The 26533-nt window shown below is 44.7% G+C and overlaps 2 protein-coding genes and 1 long non-coding RNA gene across 3 annotated transcripts; all 3 read right to left on the minus strand.

Moving 5' to 3' along the window:
• Window positions 1-617: 617 nt before the first annotated feature.
• LOC141041098 (uncharacterized) lies at window positions 618-2017 on the minus strand. The gene is made up of 4 exons (XM_073507211.1): window positions 1655-2017; window positions 1303-1332; window positions 990-1213; window positions 618-795 (listed from the first exon to the last, which is right to left on the minus strand). Exons 1-4 carry the CDS (start codon window positions 2015-2017, stop codon window positions 618-620), a joined length of 795 nt encoding a protein of 264 aa, XP_073363312.1.
• A 69-nt stretch (window positions 2018-2086) lies between these two features.
• Window positions 2087-2818, minus strand: LOC141041099 (uncharacterized). The gene has a single exon (XM_073507212.1). The coding sequence runs from the start codon at window positions 2816-2818 to the stop codon at window positions 2087-2089; it is 732 nt and encodes a 243-aa protein (XP_073363313.1).
• A 7725-nt stretch (window positions 2819-10543) lies between these two features.
• On the minus strand, window positions 10544-14394 carry LOC120973544 (uncharacterized). Its single transcript, XR_005768602.3, has 6 exons — window positions 13703-14394; window positions 13373-13502; window positions 13198-13280; window positions 12751-12835; window positions 11232-11279; window positions 10544-10793 (listed from the first exon to the last, which is right to left on the minus strand). It is a non-coding gene; the product is annotated as an uncharacterized lncRNA (long non-coding RNA).
• Window positions 14395-26533: the final 12139 nt, after the last annotated feature.

Consider the following 26533-nt stretch of genomic DNA (forward strand, 5'->3'; position numbering starts at 1 on the left):
GCATGAGTTTATCCCTCTACATCATGTCATCTTACTTAAAGCGTTACTCTGTTCTTATGAACTTAATACTCTAGATGCATGCTGGATAGCGGTCGATGTGTGGAGTAATAGTAGTAGATGCAGGCAGGAGTCGGTCTACTTGTCTCGGACGTGATGCCTATATACATGATCATACCTAGATATTCTCATAACTATGCTAAATTCTGTCAATTGCTCAACAGTAATTTGTTCACCCACCATAATACTTATGCTCATGAGAGAAGCCACTAGTGAAACCTACGGCCCCCGGGTCTATTTTCCATCATATTAATCTTCCAACAACAAGTTATTTCCATTGCCTTTTATTTTGCTTTTATTTTACTTTGCATCTTTATCATAAAAATACCAAAAATATTATCTTATCATATCTATCAGATCTCACTCTCGTAAGTGACCGTGAAGGGATTGACAACCCCTTTATTGCGTTGGTTGCGAGGATTTATTTGTTTGTGTAGGTGCGAGGGACTTGTGCGTGGCCTCCTACTGGATTGATACCTTGATTCTCAAAAACTGAGGGAAATACTTACGCTACTTTGCTGCATCACCCTTTCCTTTTCAAGGGAAAACGAACGCAGTGCTCAAGAGGTAGCAATCATCCCTTGCTTGACTAGGTCAATTCCGTAGGTGATGATGCGCCAAGCGTAGGACATGTTTGTGACCTGGCTCGCATCTAGAATGGAGCTATCCGGGTAGTACTTGGCCTTCAATAGCTGTGCGCACAGGCTGTCTGGATTTTCAATCAGACGCCACACTTGCCTGGCAAGCATAGCAATGTTAAAATCATGAATGTCTCGGAAACCAAGCCCCCCCCCCCCCCGCCCTTCGACCTTGTAAGTTTTCGCCACCCAATCCAGTGGATCTTATTATCCTTATCTTGCTGGCTCCACCAGTAACGCGCAATCATAGAACTTAGCTCTTCGCAAAAGGACTTGGTGAGGTAGAATACTGACATTGCAAAGGTTGGAACCGCCTGCGCAACACCCTTAACCAGAATTTCCTTGCCTTGTCGAGATAGAGTCCTCTCATTCCAAATCTGCATATAGTTCCATATCCGGTCTTTTAGATAAGCAAAAGCCTTCCGTTTAGACCGGCCGATATACACTGGAAGTCCCAGGTATTTCTCATTATACGCCTCACTAGCAATGCCGAAGGCTCCTTTCACATTTCCTTTGGTCTGTTCGGAGCAGTTTTTACTGAACATTACTGCCGATTTTTCGTGATTAACACACTGCCCCGAGCACCTCTCATAGACCTGGAGTATACGTTGCAGTTCCACAGCTTCAGCAGCCCGCGCTGGCATCAGGAGTACCGAATCATCAGCAAAGAACAGGTGTGAGGTGGATGGCGCACCCGGACAGATTTGTATGCCTCCAAACGAACCACGCTGTTGGGACTCATTTAGTAGAGCCGACAGTCCTTCAGCACAAATGGCAAACAGATAGGGAGAGCTTGGATCGCCTTGCCGGAGCCCTCTAGATGGCGCAAATTGTTGGGAGAGATCCCCATTGATTTTGATCATGTACCTCACCGAAGTTACACACTTCATCACAAGCTTGACCCATCTGCTTGCAAACCCCAATTTATACATCATCGCTTCAAGGAAAGCCCACTCTACCCGGTCATATGCTTTGCTCATATCCACTTTAACCGCAGCAAACTCTTCCTTCCCCGACCGTTTGTTCATCAGGAAATGTGAGATCTCATATGCCATGAGGATGTTATCAGTTATCAACCGTCCAGGTACAAACGCACTCTGATTATCCGAGATGATCTGTGGCAGAATAAGCTTGAGGCGATTCGCCATAACTTTGGAGATGATCTTGTACAGGACATTACACAAACTTATTGGCCTGAGATCCTTTATCCGTGAAGGGTTTTTTACCTTAGGTATTAGCACCACATGAGTATCATTCCAACCCGCTGGCATCTCACCACCCTCCAGAACATGCCGCACCTCATCAATGATGTTCTTGCCCATCAACTGCCAATATTTCTTGAAAACCACCGCAAGCATGCCATCCGGCCCCGGTGCTTTGAGGTCTCCAATCTAATCTAGAGCAGTTTTGATTTCCATATCCGAGAATGCAGCAGTAAGGCTATCATTCATAGCACTAGTCACCTTCACCGGAACAGCCCGGAGAAGCTCATCATATTGGCCATTGCCATTGGAGGTGAACAGGTCCTGAAAATAAGACACGACATAGTTAGTGAGCTCTCTTCCTTCCTCTACAACTACTCCATCCTCCCTCCTAAGCCTCCGTATCCTGTTGGCCTTCCTTCTCGCCGAGGCATATCGAAAGAAAAACTTTGTGATTCTATCCCCTTCCTTCAGCCACCAAACATGAGCACGTTGCCTCCACTTAATATCAATAACTTCCTCCAAATGATCAACCAAACACCGTAGCCTCACCTCCTCAGCCACCTTCTCCGGTGTGACACCTTGCTTTCTACAAGCTTCCAACTCTCGCTTAGCCTCCTTCAACTTCTTTTCCGTATCCCCCACCACATCCTTGCTCCATCTAGAGAGGTCACGAGCCACGACCTCCAGCGCCGCAGCCACATCCAGTACTCCTCCTTCGCGTACTCTTCTCCACGCTTCCTCCACCACCAAGTCACAACCCTCTTCCTTCAACCACCGGGCTTCAAAGCGAAAGCATCCCTGTCCCTTCCTCCCCCTGTCCCCCATCTCCTCCATGTCGACCACCACCGGCCGGTGATCGGAGTGCCTCGGGAACTCATTTCGAACGCGGAACTCCGGGAACTTTGAGCACCATTCCATGTTGGCAGTGGCCCGGTCGAGACGCCCACAAATATACCCTTCCGCACGCGTACAGTTGTTCCACCAAGTGATAACATCTCCCTCGTAACCTAGATCACTCAACTTGCACTCCTCCAACGCCTTCTTGAACTGGTTCATGCACCCCTCCGATCGGGTCCACACCACCTCCCTTCTCCTCATTAGACATGATCTCATTAAAATCACCCAAACATAGCCATGGCCTACCCTCCTGATGTTGCTGATTAAGCAAGTGCATCGTCCTCCAGGTTTCCTTCTTTCTTCCCCACTGCGACTCCCCATATACTCCAGTAATCCTCCAGGTTGAACCATCCTACTCCGTTATGTCCGCATCAACGTGCCTTCTACCCACCGATCGCAAAGAGAGATTGATACCCCTCCTCCAGAAAATAGCCACCCCCGGCTCCTTCCTTCTGAGTCCTTCGCGCACATATTTGCCAACCCTAGCTTCCACCTGTACTGCTCCAGCTCCTTCTCCAACAGCTTCGTCTCGCACAAAAACAGAACAGTCTTTTGCTTTGGTTTGCCTTGGCTTTAATAAAAAAGTTGGGGCGGGGGAAACCCCTTTCAGTTAAAAAAAAACAGTACTGTCACGCTGCCCGTAACGTATTTCAGACCCGCGTTCATCTGGAGATGGTAATCCGAGACTAACTCGTACACGACACACGTACGCGCCACGATCCCGCTGACAGTCGGAGTGGTCGGCCATATAAGCCAGCAGGGACGCGCGTCCAATGTAACCCAAGTTCACGCCGCTGCATTTCCGCGTCCTGCCATCCAACACCGTAGTCCGTCGAACTTACGAGTTGATTAGGGCGCGGCGCAATGATCCGTCCGACGATGGCGTGGGAGAAGGCGGTGCAGAGATTCGCCAAGGGCGAGAAGGAATTCACCGAGGGGGCAGAGATCCTGCGGCAGTTCGCCGCCGTCACGGAGGCGGACCTTGCGGTGGGGAAGCTGGTGCCCACGAGGGAATTCGCCGCCGCGACCGCGCTCGCCGAGGAGACCGCCCTCCGCCTGCTCGACAGAGCGGAGGAGGAGGCGAAGAACGCCGAGCACACGGCCGCGGCGTTCGTGGGTAGGCCGGGGGCCGAGAAACTGGTGGAGCCGCTCCAAAGGCACGCCGCGTCCGTCGCCAGGCTGAGGACGCAGGCCGCGGAATTCGCCGCTTTCACGTGCCGGGTAGCCTCGCTGCCGGTCGTGGAGGAGCCCGAGAGCTCCGAGTTGAGACCGCGTGGAGGCTTGACGGCGGGAGTGGAAGGATCCGGACGCAGGGAAGCAAGAACAAGGAGGCCCAACGCCAGATACTTCGGGCCCGAGTGGAGCTCCTGAGCCCGCCGGCCGGCCATCGAACGCTCCAACACTGCCACTCCACAACTGATTTCATCCGATCTACCAGAATACGAGATCATGCCGTTTGTTACTTTTGTGTTCAAAGTTCAAACTAGATTATCGGTCGTTTGTTAGTTTTGTGTTCAAAGTTTAAACTAGATTATTGGTCAGCTTCAGATGATGTATACACATATAGCTTGGGAACAGCGATACGCTTGTTGAACATATAAGACCTACCCACCACGGGCAGTCAAATTCTAATGCTACGTACTAGTACTAGGGTTAAAAATGCTCTTATATTATATTACAAAAGGGAAGGAGTACATCTTAATCTCGAAGTTTGAGAAATTGCGCCTGAACTAGACTTGAACTGCAACAAATCATGCCGTAAAAAGGCCAGACAAATGCCATGATTCCCAAACTTATTTTGAAACGCGGTTACTTAGGGCCAGATTTATTAAAAGAGAATTTGCTTATAGTTAATTAATGAAAAAAGGACAAAAATCATCACAACATGCCCGCAAAAATAAGGCACACAAGTGGACAAGATCATAGACCAGCGATAAGCATTATAAAAACACACATTTCCAGAATCCAGAGCAAAGGATCTTCGTTGCAAGCAAAGCGATCGGTCATAGGGACGTAGCGAATAGAGGCATCGATCCGTCGGCGCTCATGTCAAACACCTATGGGCTTGTTGCTTACAACCAAGGTTAAAAATTTCAACGAATTTTCATTAAAATTATTGAAATTTCACATATTCTGATGGGGTTTGAAATATTTTTAATTCAAAATTTCGAGCCAGATTCAAACTAATTTTAAAATAAATTTAAATTATGTTAACATTCAATGAAGTTTAAAATCTTAAAATCCTATGATTTTGTTTTGGAAATTTCGCATATGTCAGTGAGGCCTGAAATTGTTTTGTTTACGAAATTAAAAACCTTGCTTTCACAACATTCGAAGGTTTTCCTTCCAGCCTAGACATCATCTCCGACGACGCTGCAATCCTATCTCTTTCACGGCTCACCTGCAGCTTACGCACCTCATCCAGGCGATCAACGGGGTTCCTTATGAGGAGGACGCATCCGACCACTGCTCCTGGCTGTGCGCAGCATCGGGCTCATACACTGCAGGTTCGGTTTACAGGCAACTCTGCCAAGGCCTTGTGCGTTTCCCTTATGCCAAGTGCATCTGGAGAAGTTGGGCTCCACTCAAGTGCAAAATTTTCACATGCCTAAATGTCCAGTACCACCTCTGGACATCGGATAGGAGGGCTCGCCATGGCCTTCGGGATGAGACCTCCGCATGCAACATTTGCCTTCAGGAGGAGGACAATGTTGACCACATTTTGATCAATTGCGTCTATGGCCGTGAGGTTTGGCACCTATGCTTCTCGCAATGCAGGATAAATGTGAGGTGCCCCACAACGGAGGACAAGTCCACTGCTGGTGGTTGAAGGAAAGAACGAGGTTCAGTGGAGTGCACAAAAGGGGATTCGACTCGATGGTTATCACGATTGCCTGGGCTGTGTGGAAACAACGGAATGCGAGGGTGTTTCATAGGAACAAGCACATTAGGTCCCATCGGCAACTGGTTGGCATGAGCTTTAGCGAGCTTGCTGAGTGGAAGGAGGCTGGTGCACGTGGCTTAGATCGTTTTTGAGAGAGTAGGCTAGGTGCTATGTGTAATGTGGTGTGGGTGTGCTGCATCTGATGTTCGCATCGGAGGTCAGCCTCTTGTAATTTTTTTGTTGCCTTCTATAAAATTATGGTACGCTACTGGCATACTCTTAGAGAAAAAAACCTCTGTATATATAATGTACTCCCTCCGTTCCAAATAACTAAAACCATGACGAGTAATTTGAAACGGAGGGAGTAGTTAGTTAGACCTAGGGTCCTAGGCTAGGCTAGACTAAAGGTTAGTTGAGATCTGTTTGGCCTATACTAGTAAGCGTGCACGTGCAACGCACGTCCTGCCAATTCAATCCATTTTTCAAATTCCACCTCTATTTAATTTGTATCCTTTTCTATAGCTTTTGTTTGTCTACACCTTTTTTTAATTCAAACAACTAAAGAAACTAAAAATGGAAATACAATATGTGCTATTCCCCAAAGAAATAAAATGGGAATGTGATATAGGTAATGAATAGGGAGTATCTAGGATGATAAGTACAACATTTGTCGAAATATCCCCAGGACAATAACCTGATTATTTGAAATGCATTGTTTGACAGAGACACAAAAATGAGGAGTTTATTTGAACAGTGCGCAAAAATGCTCTTCAGATGTATTTTATCAAACAAGGAGTCCGAGTTTGCCAAAATAAAAATTCAGAGCGGTTTGGAAGTATTCTCATCACTTCTCTTTCTCCGCCTCAGAAGCATTCTTCATCCGGGCTCCCAAACGCTTCATCCCTCAAAGCTTTGTCTATACTAGATGACCCATTGCGCCAATGGCGCAAAGGCCGGCAGCAAGCCAAGTATTGTAAGAGTGGTGATAGGAAAACTCAGACAGATATTGAAATAATGAGTACTTTGAGCCGATGGCGCAAAGGGCGAGAGCAACCTAGCATTGAAAACCATGCACGTAAGAATATTTAGACACTGATTGGAAGATAAGGAAATAGATACTAAGGTATAATGTTGATACACAACGTTACAATTTATGGTAGCTTATTTACATTGTTTTTAGTAAGCAAGCTACATAAGTAGAGATGCATCATATAGATAGGTTTGGTCATCTCTCTTACGATGAGTGATATACGCAGTGATGAACATCAGGTAGAATCATCGTTGCATGTGTCATCGGTACCGAAAATGACTTCATTGTCTAAGCAACTCTTCATGGTGGGTGTGTTCGATGGGCTGCCAATGCCAAAAGCAGAAATGCCTTCCATATCATCATCCAGTCCCCAATAATACCCTTTTTTAATAGAATGTCGTTTGATTGTAATCGTATCGTTGAGGAGCTCTGCAAGATATCTTATTTGCGATAGAGTATGGTTAAAATCGATGTCTTCGGGTGTTGATCCTGTTATGAAGTTGGTATCTCTTATATGGTAAAGTTCTTTCACTTTCATGCGATCCCCGCCCGGAATACTGCACCAACTGCTGCTTAGATAGTCCATTATTACTTATTTTCTTTAAGCTCCTGTTTTAGAGATTTTTTTTTGTTGAACCAGCTGGAACTTATCATAGTTGAAGTCTTGCACCACTTTGTTGTAAGAGACTTCCATAAACCTAATAGCTTCATTTTCCAGCCGATCTTCAGCTTCTTCGAGATTTTCGTAGACATAGATGGATATTGATTTCCTTGAAAGTTCATTGCTTAGTTGGTGCTTAGATGGACATAACTGAATGGTTGCGTCGACACCAACATTCCTTTTACTTTCTGTGTTGAGTACACTACGATTTGGAAGGCCAATCTGTTGCATCATAGCATCCAAAAGCATTTTTGTTGGGATCCTAACTTGTTCCAACACTTTTGACCCGTTGCACAGCTGACACAAAAAGCAAGAGCGAACCAAGCATTCAAACCATGCAAATAAGAGTGGTTTAGAGATTGATAATAAAATCCTTAAAGCATAAAGAAATAGATACTTAGGTATAATTTTTATAGAGAACGCTATATATTACTCCCTCTGTTCCTAAATATAAGATGCTTTGACAGTTCAAATGACCACATCGACTAAGTAGCTCTTCATGGTAGGTGTGTCCAGTGGGCTGTCATTGGCGAACACACGAATCCATATGACCGAACTCGTTGTCTAAGCTCTCAAAATGTCTTCGGATTGTAAAGTGTATCGTCAAGGTGCTCTACAATATATCTTACTTACGTCGTCTTCAGTTGATTCCAAAATGAAACTGGTATAGATTGTACTGAAAAGCACTAAAAAGACTTGAATATATTAGCACCAAAGTAAGTTAATATGTAGCAAGCATAAAAGTCTTCTCACTGATTATCTTTAACCATCATGTAACACAATCACCTAAATCACTAAACTCCCTGGGGTTAAAACTCCTGGGAACGACTATTTCTGACATCAGTTTTGACACTTTCCTCTCATGTTTTTTTAAAAGCACTCGTCCCTCCCAAGTGCGATGGCCCGTTTTGTTGGAGTGTGAAGTTTGTGTGCTCGGGCACCATGGTGCCCTTAAAAAAATGCAAAAACCATATTTAAAAGTAAAAAAATCAAAAATAATTCTGTGGAAACTTCCATGTATTCACTACGGATCCATGGAATTTTGTTTCAAAAAGAAATATAATTTGAAAGCTATACAAAAAAACAAAATTCCGTCCCATTTGAAAATACATATTTGTCTTTTTTTACACTACGTGGGAAAGCAAAATGTTATAATTTTTTGCACATATATAGTATATATGTGTGTGTGCGTGTTTACAAAAGGTTTCAATTTTTTTTGAGCTGTAAAAAATGATTTTTTTAACAGGCACCATGATGCCCGTGCACATCTGGCAATCTCGGTTTGTTGGGAGTGCGGAGGAATGGCGCTCGGGCGCGTTTAGTGGTTGTGGTTAAATGGACAGTTGTAAATTCAGGTGCAATAAATGCTCTGCATGTTCATTTGTCTAACAGATTTAAGATTAATTAAGAAAGGATGGTTTCAAATCCCAATTTGCAAATTGTTTCTGTTCATGTTAGCGGTGCAAAAAAAGGCCTATCCTAGCAGATTTGGGACGATAACATTTCATAATTTGCAAAATAAGAAATTTTCATGTTCGTTGTGCAAATGATGATTACATTTAAATATTTGCAAATTAGGATTTGTTCATGTTCACCATGCAAAAAATGTGACTACATTTACAATTTGAAAATTGGGATTTGTTCATGTTGGCCATGCAAAAAATGCCCTAGCACATCGTAAGTTTTCTAATGGGTTGGGATTAATTAGACCTAATACAAAAATCAAATACGGGATGCATTGGAGAGGCTGACGTGGGATGGACACTTTTGAATGAGAGCAAGCGAACTCGGGTACTCTTCGGAGTTTCCGGTCTTGTTGGCCGTTTCTTTAAGCGGTGTAGTGCAAAGTGGCGTGGGGATAGGAGGACGACGTGCAGCACGTGTCGCTCCTCTGCACTGTCGTCTCTTCGCTCCTTCTTCCCCTCGCTTCTCTCCTCCTCCGATCTTGAAATCCCAGCGCATGGTGGCTGGCACCTCTCCCCTCTTTCTCTTCCCTGCCCCAAGTTTTCCAGCCTCCGCTGATGCGCACCGTTGTTCGGGAGCAAGAGGGGCTCCGCCTCCTGTGCTGTGGCGCTGCCCAATGGCAGGCCCGGACACTCGAGCCGACCGCCTGTTGCCAGCGTCGGCTTGAGCGGCCGCCACCTCCTCTCCTCTCCAATCGGGATCTCGGACCTCACCAGCAGAGCCCTCGTTTTCAGGGAAGGCAGCCATCGCCAGCGATTGAGGATGCCTCCCGACGAGCATGCTCGTGGTTGCCCACATCCCAGCAGTGCGTGGGAGCCGGTGTCTTTGGGCAGAGGTGGGTCTCCTTGCCGGCGATCTCACTGTCTTGTCGGTGACTCCACCTTCACAAGTATATCTGCAGGTATGGTAGCTTCTGCACTCCCTGTCTTCTTTGATAGTGATTTTTTTTGTTGCTGTTGTTGCAGAAAACAGCCAAAACATGCTTGAGATTTCAGTAAAAACGGATTTTGTTTTACTATGTTTGCTCTAAAAAATTGTTCTGACCATTTCAGTGGGGATCTTCATTGCTTCTTCAGGCTGGGGAGGCTGCTCTACGCCGGGTCTTTTTCTGCTTCCTCTGTTGTGTCTTTTGGGGCAGCACGGTATGGCATTTCTTTTCTTCTATGAGGATTTATCTTGCTTCTTATCCAGTTTGTGTGGTGATGATGTGGCGTTGGATTGTCGGTGGTGATGTTCATGTCAGTAGGTTGTGGTGGTGTCTTTCGATTCCGTCAAAAGGTTTTAGTGGTGATATTGTTTTTGTTGTTCGTCATTTTGGTGAGTATGGTCTGGTTGAGAGTTGCAGGCCATCGTCTCGGTCAGAGGAAGGGCGCGTTCTCGATCTGGTCGAACCTGGTGTGCACGGCAAGGCAGCTCTGTATGGAGGGAGAGGCAATTTGGGGACGACTTCTTGATGAGTAGAATTTACTAAGCAATTAGATCAAATACATATATATTTAATGCAATGCTCTGTTCGGTATCTGAATGCTCAAGTTGGAAAGTTGTGTCAGCTTGACAATTGTCAAATCCCTGCTGGAAAAGTACCACATTGATTTGAAGCTAATTGGCCACCTTGCTGTTGGTAGCGAGACAGTGATAGACAAAAGTAAATCCATCAAAACGTGGCTGATGCAATTTTTTGAGGTAAATCATGGAATAGCATCCCACATATATTCACCCTCTAAACCTTGATCTTGATGAATTCACGTTTTCCAGTTCTTTTAGTTGTTTGTTAGTTCAGTCTCAGTCTCACTCACTCAGTCACTACTGTTGACACTTGTCACAAATACAGGAAAGTGGTAATACTGACATTGAGGAAGTATGACTCCACTAATGCATGTTATGGTGGAACAACCTCCCTCTTGAATTGGTGTAACTTCGGTCGAAAGTCGATGTTGGAACGTTACAGCCTTGTAGTCTGCACAGATAGCACGGTTAGTCACCCAATATGGCCATCTAACTGTTGCACTAAGTGGATTCAGTTTCTCTTCCTTTTGTCTCCGTGCAACACTCATTTGATGTCCCATATTATGTTCAGGTTTATGCAGAGGGGCCAGCTCGGCCTATGGGTGGAGCTGCTACAGTTGCTATGTGAGTATCTTCTCTCTATGTAACTACACCATTGGTAATTTGTATTCTTTCACTATTTGTCATACAGTTCCACCAAATGTCACAAGTACCTAACACAAACCAAGGGCTTCCTTTAATAGCTATAAGTTTTACATCACCGAGAAACAAATTCTACAATAATGTTGGTAAGCATCATATTCACATGCCACAGCCAAAAAGAGCAAGCACATAGTATTCTAAGAATGGCCCATAAAACTAAGCGATGTAGCAGAGGAAGGTGGCAAACCTTAATCACAGCACGACATCCGCTGGCTACTGATGGATTGAACAATACCTGGAAGAAGAACATAGCAATACACACATCAAAAAGAGGCCAAGACATGGACTGGATCAAATGCATATCCTACCGGAAAAGAAACAATAGTTGGAGGTTTGCCATCATGGAAGGAGGTGGATAACAACTTCTTGTTAGATTTTATTGGCCACCGCAGAAATAAATAGAAATCGTAACATCCCCATGATTGATAACAGGAAATAATAACTTACCTTCAAATCTCAGAGAGAGTGGCACACACAGAGAGTGAGAGAGAGAGGGAGACTTAGACACCATTCATCGCAGTAAAAATGAGTGCACGCCGCAGAACTGATCATATGGGAAGAATACCCTTCGAAATTATATCCCAAAAGCTAGGCGCAGCCAATATAAATATACAATTGTCAGATATTATAAAATGGTATTATAGGTGTGCTAATGCCTAAAGTGCCAGAACAAATCATGCTCATATGCACATGAGCACATCACAACACAGACATGCATAAACACATCGCAAATTTCTGAAGAAAAGGGTTGGGGCGTCACAAGACCACATGATTTTCATAGGAAAGACTTCTGGTCATGTGTCACCTAAAAGTATATACATGCAAGAACCTTTTCTCTCTTGATCTTGGAAACATCTACCTGCCTGGGAAGATGCTAGAAGCATGATCCAGGCGAGAGGAAAATTATTTTTTCCCTAAGAAGCTACAGAGAGAGAGAGAAGTGAGCCAGTGATCCTCGCCTAGCTAGTGCACACACACACACACACATCAAGCCAACACACCATAAACGCAGCAGCAGCAGCAGCAGCAGCACGCAAGCCACAAATAGGCGTGTGGCGCAACGCACGGGGAAGACAGAGACACAACCAATAGAGTGAGGAGCAAATAGCCACGCTTGCCGTCGAGCCGTTCACACTAAAAGGGATAAAAGAGTAGGACGTTTCTATTCTCAAACCTTCCCATCATAGGGAGTAATTATCAAACAGAGAAACAAAAGGAAAAGAAAAGCAAGAAGTTCCCTTCCTCCATCCGTTTTTTTATTTTCTTTCACTTATATACATCAGACTAACACACAAGCACTTTAACTATTATAAACATAATTCCCAATTCAAGAACACGGTTGAATATTAGAGCACCACATACTACTCTTCGTAAAGTAAAACCGGGCATGCCAAGTCATGACTGACATACGAAGCTCAGGAAGGATTTGATTGTGCTATTAGTCAGTAGGTACATTACAGAGCTTGTTCATGCTAAGAACATCTGTTATTAGATTCTTATAACCACACTTCATGTTTCTATTTTCTAAATTAAAATAAGCTATCTCACTACAGTAAAAAAATAAACACATATATAGCTGACATAATTACCTCGCGAAGCTATTAGCAAGGTAGTAGCAAAATATTATGCTATCCTAATCATATTGCCAAATTACAATTGACCGATTCTAGTCTAGGTTTTAAATTTCAAAAGGGAGAACAACTCACCATGCTCTTTGATTTCTTCTTGGACCCATGTTTCCTATCACCAGTCCCCTCCCTGCCGCACGAATCCTCATTGATCTATGCAAATCTTTAAACGAAAGCATCCAAATAACCAATATGTATCTTCAAAATAGAAAAATCAAATTCATAAAAGCTATCTAATTGATGGAAGGAGCTTTATTTTATAATGGATTCACTCTATCAGGCAAACTGTGATGTTTTGGCATCCACGGTCGAAACATCAATATAAGATTCAAATATTTAGACATGACAGTGAGTCATGATGTCATAAAAAGCAGAGTTTTTCTCAATCATTTATGTGGAACAAAGTACATAGTAGATATGCTTAATAATAAGTTAACAAAGATGACACCCAATGACTCAAACACTAAAGCTTTGGCTTCACCATAACAAATTAATCTTTGCCATGTACAGTCTAGCCCTCAATACCTGGCATCTTATTTTACAATGGAACTCTCTTTTCCCTTGGCAAGCAGCAGTAATGTAGCAGTAGCACTTCTTTCTCGTGTACTCTGTTGGACAGAACAAATATTAGATGCTGAAAAATCATGTTACGCATGAAGCCAAATAAGCATTTTTGCATAAACCAAAAGGATAAACTCACCCTGGGGTAGACTGCAATCATCCGATAATCACATCAATCTTATATAATCTATTCAAACAGATTTGTCGGTCAAAATATGACAATTAGCGTACACCATGTAGCTTTATTAAGGGTATTGTTCAATGCCGGGCTGCAAAGTATAAACACGCGTTACTGCATTTAAATCTATGCTGCTGAAAAAATAAGTAAGTGGTAAGAATTATGAAAATATATAGCACACTTTGCCATGGATTGCAAAAACTAAAAAAGAAAAGGATGCCCAGTATGGACTCTTCTATATGTGCACCTTATATTTCCTACATGAAGAAGAATAAGAGATGAACCACTAACCTAGCAAGCAGTCAAGCGAACCTGATGGTACTGGTCTCTTGCCATCGAGGCCAATGCGCTTGACTTGGCGCTGCGTGCTACTGCCTTCACGCCACAAGACTTTCTTACTCTTGTTGTCCTCTCCCTCGAATGCAATGAACAACAGGTACATACACCATAGAGAATATGTAAGTAACTGAACATATGACATATCCTTCATCAATTCTTAAATAAAAAACTAAAGTTCAGGTTTTCTCACTGGCTCATAGCCTTCTCTTCAATCCTTGCTTCTCACAAAGAGTTTTCCTCTCCCTCCAATGCAATGAACAACAAGTGCATACATCATAGAGAGAACGTTAGCAACTGAACATATGACACGTCCTTCATCAATTCTTAACAAAAACTGAAAATGAAGCTCTTCTCATTGGCTCATAGCCTTCTCTTCAATCCGTGCTTCTCACAAAGTGTTTTCAGATTCACAAATAACCAAGGAGGCAACCAACAACATATAGTAGCACATAGCAGCAGCACAAGTAGAGTTAGGCCAAGCAGCAGCCAAACCTGGCAGCAGCAGAACCCACAGCAAACACATCTACCAGCATAAATTCAAAAGTGAGAGGGGGGAGGAGGAAAGAGCTCACCTACCTGTAGAGACAAGAATGGCTTGAGGAGTACGGTCGTGGATGACAGGTGGCTGGGCGGGCTCATCTTTAAGCAGTTTTCATTGCTAGCCACAAAAGCTTCATCTGGAGACTGAAATCATAAAAGTTGTGTGCATAAAGACGAAAATAAAATCACTCTAAGGAAGATGAGAACGACAAACTGAAAAGCTCATTGTACCTATTAAACTAAGGACAGGAATGGCCTTTATTGAACTAACATATTGTACCTAAGAGACTGAGAATCAGGGACAACCTTTATTAAACTAAAAAATTGATCAAATTGGGCATTTAGAATTCCTCCTAGATATTGTGAGCAGCAGAGGTCCGATATGTTTCGAGCCCAGTAAAAATATGCATGCTTTCACATGTTTCAGACATATTTAATATCTTCTATGTGTATGCATACATAGAAACAAGAATGTCTAAATATACAGGCGTGCATGGAAAGACAAGGACCAGATTCTTTCCTGAATGTCTAAATGAACACACAAGAATGTTGCGCTGGTCAAATCGCCCACCTCGTGTCGTTGCTGCCGGCACTGTCGGCGTTGATGTACATGTACTCCACGACTGTGTTGTTGCCTCTGGTAATCAGCACAAGAACCCATCACTGTGGATGCTCACACGAGCTATTGGCATCAAATTAGGAATCATTATATATGGTTTTTCAAACTATAAGCCTATAAAAAAGCAAATACATCAAGACCTAACATAACAGCCAACGGTTGCAACCATAGCCTAAGTTAGAGAAAGAACAACCTAGCCGGAGCATACATGCAAGCCAATGGCGGCCATGATGAACAAGGGCTGACCACCCCTTCTCCCCTGCAGCTCCACCCCAGTGCGATGGGAGCACTGTCCCGCTGCTTCTTGCCCCAGTCACCGGCCATGCTACTCCTTCGCCCCACAACCGGCCTCCCCTGCTCCTCAACCTCCACCGTCAAGACCCAGCTGCAACGCTACTCCTCAATTTTGCCACGCCGCCCCTCTTCTCCTGCGGGATGTGACCCTTCTCTTTGAGGAGAAGCCGGCACACGGGAGGATCTGGCAGGATCCAGTAGTAGGAGAGGAGGAGAGGCAGCGCTGGGCAGAGGAGGAGGAGGAGAAGGGGCGCGGCGACGGCGGTGGTCGTGAGGAGGAGAGGAGAGACGAAGCATGGGGTCTGGGGATCGAGGATGTGAGGGGATTGCAGCTAGGTTTTCACCCGATTCCACAGCGCATAGAACGGACGAGACCCTGAGGTTTCTTCTCAATGTAACTGCCAAACGGGCCCACGAGGAAAGAAGCCCCACACGTCATCCGCTGCAGCATGAAAGATCAATGTTCAGAGAAACTAACCGCGGGATTTTCGACAACACTGTAAAATCGGGCCAGCGAGGCAGATCGTGCGGCCAGAACGCATGCGCGCCGCGATGCCGCTCGCCCGATTCCACAGCGCATAGAACGGACGAGACCCTGAGGTTTCTTCTCAATGTAACTGCCAAACGGGCCCGCGAGGAAAGGAGCCCCACACGTCATCCGCTGCAGCATGAAAGATCAATGTTCAAAGAAACTAACCGCGGGATTTTCGACAACACTGTAAAATCGGGCCAGCGAGGCAGATCGTGCGGCCAGAACGCATGCGCACCGTGATGCCGCTCGGTAGGCGGGTTGCATAGCTAGAATTATATGTTCAATAAAGAGTCAAGGTACTAAACATGCATGGCATATATGTCCAGTCAGTAATAAAATTAGTTTCTAGCACAATGTCGGAGGATTTAAAGATGGGACATTACCGTCTTATGCAAACCTTGTGGCGACCTTTGTATATTTAATGCATACTTCTGCTTTCATTATTGGGCTAATGAAGTGAAAGTTGTGAGATAAAATATTCTAAATCTCCTCTAGCTTCTTTAGAGCAACTCTAACGGACCCCGCATCCTCCCGACCCGCAAAACGTTTTTGCAGTCCGCGGAAAAAACGTCTTTGCGGGTCGGCGCGGACGGCCGCAGTTGCAGACCCCGCATAATGGACCCGTAAAAAAGGATATTCCCAGAATATGCTTTTTTACGGGTTGGGGTTGCAGCGTCTGATCTGGCGCATCTCCTCCCGGCCCGCAAAACTTAAATTTGCAACTCAATTTGATCTAGCATATTGCATTGCTTTGAGAACATTGGATACAAAAAGTATCACCAAATCTTTGCTAGAATAGAGAAAACAAGAACTACAAGAATGCATTTTAGAAGATTTCCAATTTCCATAACTGCTCCCACTAGTTGGACTAATATCTTCTCCATGCATTCGTTGTTGATCTGTGGATTCTTGATTTTGCATTCTTCTTTCTTCATCTTGGGTTCGGAAGAAGTAGATGTTGCTTCCCCTCTAGTTGCACATGCAGCCGCATCATTGCCTTCGATTGTACTAAGGAGTGCACTAACATCTATTAAATTTCTTTCTATCAATAAATCAATGTATTGCCCTTCCCAAAACCAAAATGAGCATCCTTCGTCCTACACAAAAGAATGAGCAAGCTCGAAGTGAGCCGCCGCAATTTAGCTAAAGAATGAACTGTGAAACGAGCTACCGCAAGTGCACGTACCCCGTCGTTTTCGCATTTGAAGAACAGCCATCCGGGGTGCTTCGGCGTGCTCGAAGTGAGCCGCAGCACTTTCCGCGTGCAGTCGCGCACTCTATGAGCGGCATCGGCAAGCCACAAAGACGCTGCGCGAGCGCCGAGCCCGGTGGACGGGCGGACGAACTCGCACCTGCATGCTGCGATGCGCCCTTGCCTGGGCTGTGGGAGAGGCTCCTCGACCACTCCATCGCTTGGGGCAGCAACCGGCGGCCGGAAAAAGCCAAATCCGGCCGCCCGCGATGAAGTGCCGCAGATCTGCAAATCCGGCGGCTCGCCGAAGCAGGGGGGAGGGGGGAGGCCTCGTGCGCGTGGCGGCCTTCCGGCGTGCTCCTGCCGGCTGCGGTCGCCGGAATCTTGGGCAGCGGCCGGCGGCGGCGCGCGAGGGGAGAGGAGAGGTGGTTGGTGGGAGAAAGTGCGGGATGAAATGCCCCCCACCAACCGCTTTCGCTTATATGCAGGGCACCGCAGCCGCGAGGGGGAAACCCGCATTTTCCCGAGTTGGGCTCGGGATTTTGCCGCGCCCCCTAAAAATTTTTGCGGGCCGGGGCGGGATGCGGGGTCTGATCGGGCGGGTTTTTCCGCCCCGGCCCGCATTTTGGCGGTTATTTTACGGATCGGGGCGGGATGCGGGGTCTGCTAGAGTTGCTCTTAGCAACTATAACCTTCGAGGTGGACAATCCACATCTTTGCTTCTCAGGAGAGGCTCCTAGTTGATTTGCTGCTGTACAAGGATGCTAATCTGAAACAATTATGCAGCACATGGTAAGTGCTAAGTCGACAATTGGTACTGAATCTACCAGGCTCCGAAGGATCCAATTATGTGATTTTACATGTGCATCTTAGCTATCAAAGGAAAAGAAGAAAATGGTCAAAGCAACAAAAAAATGCAAGCTTATATAAACTTCACAAAACCGGGTATGACATTTCAGCCAAGGAAGATTTATTCACTTACGTTCACATGATACAATATGCAAGCAACAGTTCATGGGCATGCCCTGACTAAACTATGTGTACACAAAAATAATTATCACCTCCCAACTGCCCGCTTGTTAAATGTACACAGCAACTAATTGGCTTAATAGTTATCTCACACTCCCACCAATTTATTAAGAAAACAGAAATCACCCAATGGAACCAGAATTTCAGAACAGCTTAGTCAAGTTTTCCTATGTTGTATACCCTGCCGCTGAAACAAAGCAAATGAGTATAAGCTATGTAAAACAACACCAAGGATAGCGGATGAATGAAACAACAAATTCTGCATCCCACGGAACAACACCATTTTATGCAGTATTCACTATCGAAGGCCCTCTGCTCTAAATACTGTGTGATGTGGAGTGTAGTAGAAACATGCTGAACCAACATGAATAGACTCCAAAATTATATGCATACATCTTTGAAGCATACACTGGAATTTTCAAATTGCCATCCAACCTCCGGGAACTCTTCATGTCTAAAAAGAGAATTATACAAGACATGGAAAGGAATAGTAGGCTCGGACCAAATAATTACTAACCTTGAACTGTAGGTTCAGGCCAAATAACCAAACAAAAGATACACAGATATCGGTGAAATTAACTATAATATACGCAACTATTATAAAGAGATTTCAGATGCAGATCAACTACATACACATAATTTAGTGCCCAAGATTTGGTGTCTTATCAATTGGTCCAAGTTCTCCATGTAGCAGCGCATCTCATTATTATTCTCTCGTTGCAACAAAAAAACAGAAGAATGTTATTTAGTGTCCAGTCAGCAAGTGTAAGCTTGAGCTAAAATAATACAAAAAAAGAGGAAGGAAAAGTACTGCAATTTTTACACTTCAAAGCACCACGAATACACCTCATAATCGGATTGGTACAACAATAAGATGAAATTATTGCTATGTAATATATTTTTTGTGAAGAGACTTGAAATATCCTAGATTTGATGCTTGTACAAGTTCAGTTAAAAGTGGTTTAAACAGTCTACAAACTGAACTTATTTTTACTTCCTAGATTAACCAAAAATTAGGGGATTTCACACCAACTGAACGTAGTAATATACAACAAAAATATTACTCCGTCTGTATACTAATATAAGAGCGTTTAGATTACTAAATTAGTGATCTAAATGCTCTTATATTAGTTTACGGAGGGAGTAGAAGAAAGCAGTGCAAGGACAGAACAGTACTCCCTCCGTCCCAAAATAAATGACTGAATTTTGTACTAACTTTATAGTAAAGCTAGTATAAAGTTGAGTCACTTATTTTGGGACAGAGGGAGTACATGAATTGTACGTAGCAGACATACATAAACCCATACGTACGGGAGAGAAAAAACGATTATTTTTATCACATTACCTCAGTGTTAAACTGTTTGTCTACAACGGCACGACCATAGCCTCAGCTTCCCTCTCCCATTCGTCAGATTGTGGGGAGTGGAGCATTTGGGGACTGCATGTCTCGAAATAAATTTGATCATACTACTAATGGGATCAAACACCAACAACCAATTGCATTGGTTCATATTTTCAGTGAACTGGGTAGAGAAGCAGAATACAATCATAAAGAGTTTTGAGCTTGCAAATGAAGCAACCTTGTCTCTCTTGCATAGTTCAAAACAAAATGAAGCCGCCTTGATAAAATTCAACGTCGTCTCTGCAGACTCGTTCTCCCACAGCTTGAGAGAGACCTCTTGCTCCACCTTTCCACCACCGACCACAAAGTACAAACTCTCAAGCGATGAAGTAAACCTGAAAATGTGACTGAAAGGACCTTAGGTGCAGCAATTGCTGATGAATGGCAACATTATGAACATGTAGAAATAAAGTATGAGTTGATAGGGAAGAGGCCAAAAAAGAAGATATATAATATTAGTATTGAGATTGCCTGAATTTCGTATATTAGTGGATGATTGAAATCATGTACAGAAAGTTTAGGAGCTATTGTGTAGTAATTTTGATGCCAATTGAGGAGTGAGTCGTGGTAGAATGGATTTGTGGGAGCACTGAAAAGGTAATTCGAGTTACACAATATAATTATCATATGAAGAGATTAAATAGTCAATAATCAGACTGTAACCCGTCTAGTGCTGAGCTTGGCATTGATTTGGATCATGATAATTCACCTTTTAATGATATAATCAGAGTCTAACCCTTCCAGAATAACGTTGTTTAACTGCGGCAATGTTAGTTGTGTGGAAGGATCATGTATATAAAAGAATGAGAATCAGTTCACATTTGGTCGTTGGAAAAAGTACAGTGTAGACTTTGTAACATCCTCCACTGCGACGTATGCAGATCATGATGCAGTAAAACGACCAAAGAAAGTAAATAAGCACAAGCATCATATTCTCTTGTGTATGGAACATAAACTGAATCATAAGTACAGGGTAGACTTTGTAACATCCTCCATTGTGGTGTATGTAGATAATGATGCGCTAAAACGATCAATTCCCTTGTGTATGGAACATAAAATGGACCATATGCTGGGTACCTCACTATTTGTTGGAAATATGAGCAAATTACTATGAGATTTAATCCGAATAAACAAAAGATAAATCATGACTACAGCAGCAGAGATTAAACTAATCATGTGAACTAGCATAGCAGATGAACAGATCACATCTAGGGCACATACTAGAAACATGAATTCTACCACGATCTCGAACAGGAAGGATAGAATCACATACGGTGCAGCGGGAGCAGCACCGCCGGCGTTGACGTTGTCGCCCATGTCGTCGAGGATGAGGTTGCCGAGGTCGGGGAAGAAGTCATCGTTTGCGAAGTCGTCGCTGCCAGCAGTCGCGCGAGTGCGCTCCCCAAAAACCTGATCGCCCCTCTCCCGTACAGGATCACGAGAGGCGGGGTTCCGGAGGCCTGCTGTCCCTTCTGCCGGTGCACGCCGAAAGGAGGGATGGAGAAGACTTGCTTGGCAGCGCAATGATCTGGAACGGTGGTGAGAAACCATACGAAGCGGCGGCGGCTAGGGTAGACGTCTGCCTGACTATATAGTGCGGGCCGGGCAGGTCGTGGGAGTAAACCCCACGTCTGAGTCGTCACGATCCAAAAGAATCGGAAACGGTTCAGTAATTAACGCGTCCGTTAATTATTAATTAATGACTCATTAATTTTTCCCGAGCAGCAAAAATGTAGACAACGTGCATAGCTCTGTCCTCGGCTCGGCTCAATCCCACAACCCGCGGCGCGTCGTGACGAGGCGTGGCGAGGAGGAGGAGCGCACGTGTAGGTCTCCTCTTGTCATGCTCATACAAGTGGTAGAAGAGCTCACCTTATAAAGAGGTGCAACTCTCTCTCAACTTATGAGGTGGGACTAAACTTTAGCCTCACTCACTCCACTCACATGTGTGCATGAATGGGCCAAGAGAATTTCAGAATTTTAGTTGGGCTTTGGGCCAAAGGCCTACTAGCAAAATTCCAACAATCCCCCACAAAGTCTCATTGGCACATCTCATCATTTAGTTCCAAAACATTGTTTATATACCGATGCTTAGTGGAGACTGTGAAGTTGAACTTCCACTTAGAGATTTATACTACACTAAATCACAACTTGAATAGTGGACTATGCCTTGAACTACAAGTTTTCTGTGAGACTAGTTTCACACAAATTCTTGACCGATACTGGGCTGCCGCAAGGCTTCCCCGCGGGTGGAGCATATACGTCGTACTCCAGGGCCTTTTCATGAATTTATTAGAGAACACCCAATTCTCACAGACTGCGACGTTAACAGTCAAACTCATATAGGTGTGTTCCTCAGAAGATGTTCTGCAGGACAACATCTCTGCTTACCCGAATAAGCCACTTGGAACACATTAAGATAAGTATCAACCTGCCATGCAGATCAGGAGAGTATTGCATCTTCACGGAGTGGGATAGTTAATATAGGGATACTCTTCTCCCAGCTGACCAACAGCTTGTCTCCCACTTCTACTTCACGGGATCTCCGATCACAGAGTGGGTTACCACTATGGACAACTCATGCGGTGGGTCTCAAACCCATCTCCATCGATGCATTATCTATCACATTACGTGATAGACCCTTTGTGAAGGGATCTGCCAAGTTTTTCGACGTTTAGATATAATCCAACGTAATAACTCCGGAGTTCCTCAATTTTCTGACAGATTTTAGTCTCCTCTTCACAAAAGCACCTTTTCATTCTTTCATATACTAGGGGTTTTTACTTGGAAAAGACAATGTTCCATACTAAAAGATTCGGGTGTGAAGTGCCCTTCTAGGTTCTGGCTGGTAGAGCATGAGGACTTCATATTGTCCTTCGAACTGTTTATCTTGACGATCACAGTTTGATTATCACAGTTCATCAGGATAGGGGGTATTGGTTTTTCAACCATAGGTAAGTCCATCAAGAGTTCACGAAGCCACTCTGCTTCAACAGTGGCAGTGTCCAATGCTGTGAGTTCTGCTTCCATAGTTGACCTCGTTAAGATGGTCTGCTTGCAAGACTTCCAGGAAACAGCGCCACCACCAAGTGTAAAAACATAACCACTTGTGGCCTTTATCTCATCAGCATCAGAAATCCAGTTTGAGTCACTGTAATCCTCCAGTACCCTTGGATACCCGGTGTAGTGAATCCCATAGCTCGCGGTGCCTTTCAAACAGCACATAACTCTCTCAAGCGCATGCCAATGATCATCTCCCGATTTTGACACAAACCGACTCAGCTTGCTCACAGCAAAAGAGATGTCAGGCCTCGTGGCACTCGCCAAATACATAAGCGAGCCAATAATCTGAGAATATCTCAGTTGATCTCTAGCAATCCGTCGATTCTTTCGAAGCAACACACTAGCATCATATGGAGTTGGAGAAGGTGTGCAGTCGCTATACCCAAAACGACTCAAGACCTTTTCCACATAGTGAGACTGAAGCAGTGTGATCCCACCATTCTCATCTCTCAACAGCTTGATGTTTAAGATAACATCAGCTACTCCTAGATCCTTCATCTCAAAACAGCGAGATAAGAAATCCTTAACCTCCTTGATTAAATCAAGTTTGGTTCCAAAGATCAATATGTCGTCGACATACAGACAAAGAATAACTCCTTCGCCCCCACCATAGCGATAGTACACACACTTGTCACCATCGTTTACTACAAAGCCGGCAGCAGTTAATGTTCTTTCGAACTTCTCATGCCACTCCTTAGGAGCTTGTTTAAGGCCATATAAAGACTTTAATAACTTGCACACCTTTTCTTCCTGACCAGGTACTACAAAACCATCTGGCTGATCCATGTAAATTTCCTCCTTCAATTCTCCATTGAGGAAAGCCGTCTTAACGTCCATTTGATGAACGAGAAGACCATGTGAGGCAGCCAGTGATAGTAGCACCCGAATTGTGGTCAGTCTAGCCACGGGTGAGTAAGTATCAAAGAAGTCTTCACCTTCTTTCTGGGTATAACCCTTGGCCACAAGCCGTGCCTTGTACTTTTCAATCGTACCATCAGGTCTAAGCTTCTTCTTAAACACCCACTTACATCCTACAGGTTTGCACCCATAAGGACGGTCAGTGATCTCCCAGGTACCGTTAGCTAAGATGGAATCCATCTCGCTACGAACAGCTTCCTTCCAGTAGTCAGCATCAGGAGATGCATAGGCTTCTGAAATAGTCCTGGGTGTGTTATCCACAAGGTACACAATGAAATCATCACCAAAAGACTTTGCAGTCCTCTGTCTCTTACTCCTCACAGGAGTTCCATTGTCACCCTCAACAGGATTCTCAACGTGTTCCATCGCAGTGGTGGGTTCAGGAATTACAGCGAATTCCTCACTAGATGGAGTAGGTATCTCCTGATTTGATGAACTCGAGATATCCTTCATAGGAAATATGTCCTCAAGGCGTTGTTTGGATAAGAGGCGGTATATGGAAAACGAGTTTGTACCAGGATTTTAGCAAAATCAGTTTTGCTAATTGATTTTTGGATTACCGATTTACATAATAACACGTTTGGGTTTGGAAAAGGGTAAAACTGGCTTGTGTATTTCCTTGTTTGGATAGATAACGATTAGCTTCCTTCCGTGACCTTCTCTCTCTTACTAACCCCAATTTTGGCCATTGCTGATGGCTTCGCAAGCTCCACCAGCGATTCTTCTTCTGTAGTTCGTTCTCAGCCCTTAGACGCCGGTGCACTCCTCCCCTTGTTTTGCGATGCCGGTGCACTCCTCCCAACGGGACGGCCTCGACGAGTTCGCGCAAAGAGGCTTCCCTGGTCGCCCATAGGCTCTGAACAAGGAGAGCTGCTGCTCGCGCTAATCCCGCAGTCTGCCGCCCCTCGGCGCTTGCCGTACAGGAGCGCCCCTCGTCGGCCCACATAGGCTCTGCTTGGGGAGCTGCTCCTCGAGTTCATCCCGTAGGTCCACCGCCCCTCGACGCCGGCTGTCCAGGAACATCCCTTGTCGCCCCGCATAGGATCTGCGCGGGGAGAACTGCTCCTCGAGCTCATCCGGCATGTCCGCCGCGCCTCGATGCCGGACGTCCAGAGCATCCCTCTCGGCACCACATAGGTTCTGCTCGGGTCGAGTTGATTTGCAGGTCCGCCGCCCCTCAGACGCTGCCGTCCAGGCACATCCATACCATGCTCGACGCCGGCCACCTGACGGCGGCCATGTCGGGGCTGGAGGTGAGCGGCAGAAAACGCAAAACTGGCGCCACGAAACTGTTGGGAAACGAGCCGTCGGAGGGGGGAGCGGTTACGATCACGTATATAGCGATCGCGATTTTAGAAAAACGGATAATAGTAGATTTCCCACAAACCTGAAATCCAGGGTTTTGGAGAACCAAGTTTCCTATATACGTGGATTAGTGATCGTAGCCAAACAAGATTTTAATCTGTTGAACCGTTTTCCTGGTTTATAGAGAACAGATTCTGTACATACGCCCTATCCAAACAACGCCCAAAGAAAGTTGCATCATTCAACTCCATAATCGTACCAACATGCATGTCGGATACCTCAGATTTTATTATCAAAAATCTATAGCCGATGCTATGAAAAGCATAGCCCAGAAGAACACAATCCACGGTTTTTGGTCCAAGCTTGCGCTTATTGAAAATTGGTATATTGACCTTCGCCAAACAACCCCAAGTACGTAGGTAAGAGAGTTTCAATCTTTTCCTTTCCCATTCCTCAAATGGAGTCATGGTCTTATGCTTTGTGGGAACTCGGTTTAGGACATGACACGCAGTCATTAGCGCCTCCCCCCACCATTCCTTGGAAAGACCCGATGTGTCTAACATGGTGTTAACCATATCAGTTAGAGTTCGGTTCTTTCTTTCGGCTACCCCATTTGACTGAGGTGAGTAGGGAGGCGTCCTCTCATGGATTATACCATGTTCCGCACAAAATAGATCAAATTCATTGGAAAAATACTCTCCACCACGATCAGACCTAAGCCGTTTAATTTTTCGATCAAGTTGGTTCTCTGCCTCGGCTTTATAGTTTTTTAAGAAAGTTAAAGCCTCATCTTTTGATTTCAGAAGATACACATAACAATATCTAGTGGAGTCATCAATCAACGTCATGAAGTATCTCTTTCCACCTTTTGTCAACACGTCATTCATCTCACAAAGATCAGAATGTATAAGCTCTAGTGGCGCCAAGTCTCTTGCCTCTGCAGTCTTATGGGACTTGCGAGGTTGCTTAGCTTGCACACATACTTGGCACTTAGAGCCTTTGACAGTAGAGATTTTCGGAATTAAATTCATATTGGCCAGCCACGTCATGCAACCAAAGTTAATGTGACAAAGTCGTGAATGCTAAATATCAGACTCATTATTGTGGCAAACATTATTAATAACTTTAGTGCAAATATCTGACAAAGACAGGCAGAACAAGCCTCCGCTCTCATAGCCTTTTCCAACAAATTGTCCATACTTAGAAATTACAACTTTATTGGATTCGAAAACCAACTTAAAACCATCTCGACATAAACGGGAACCGCTAATTTATTGATGGACGACACATGATGAACGTTCTTCAGACGCACAGTCTTCCCTGAAGTAAACTTCAGATCGACCGTACCAACACCTCGAACGATGGCATGTGACCCGTTCCCCATCAGCACGGGAGAAGTCCCTGTTGCCTGGTAAGAAGAAAACATGGAGGCGTCAGCACAAACATGTACATTGGCACCGGTGTCAATTAACCAATCAGGGGATTGAAATACTGAAAGGATGGTAGGAAAAATACCGTACCCTGATTCCTTCATATCAGTATCACCGATGACAACATTAGCGGACTTGCCGCTCTTCTCATGTTCGCGCTCCTCAAAGCGGTTAGGACACTTCGGAGACCAGTGATTAGGATCACCGCAGACATGGCAAAGTCCCTTCCCCTTCTTATGAGAATTCTTCTTGAAGTTGGTAGAATGTGATGGCTTGTTCTTTGTATCAAACTTGCCTTTGCCCTGAGTTTTGTTCTTGTGGTTTTTGAACTTGTTGGGCTGGAAGTTCTTCTTCTGGACCATGTGGGCACTAGAACCTCCCTCAGCAACTCGAGCACGTGTGTCCTTTGCTCTCGCCTTCTCTTCAACATCAAGAGTACCAATGAGATCCGCAATGGAA

This window comes from Aegilops tauschii, chromosome 2 (genome assembly GCF_002575655.3).
Source record: "Aegilops tauschii subsp. strangulata cultivar AL8/78 chromosome 2, Aet v6.0, whole genome shotgun sequence".
Taxonomy (NCBI): domain Eukaryota; kingdom Viridiplantae; phylum Streptophyta; class Magnoliopsida; order Poales; family Poaceae; genus Aegilops; species Aegilops tauschii.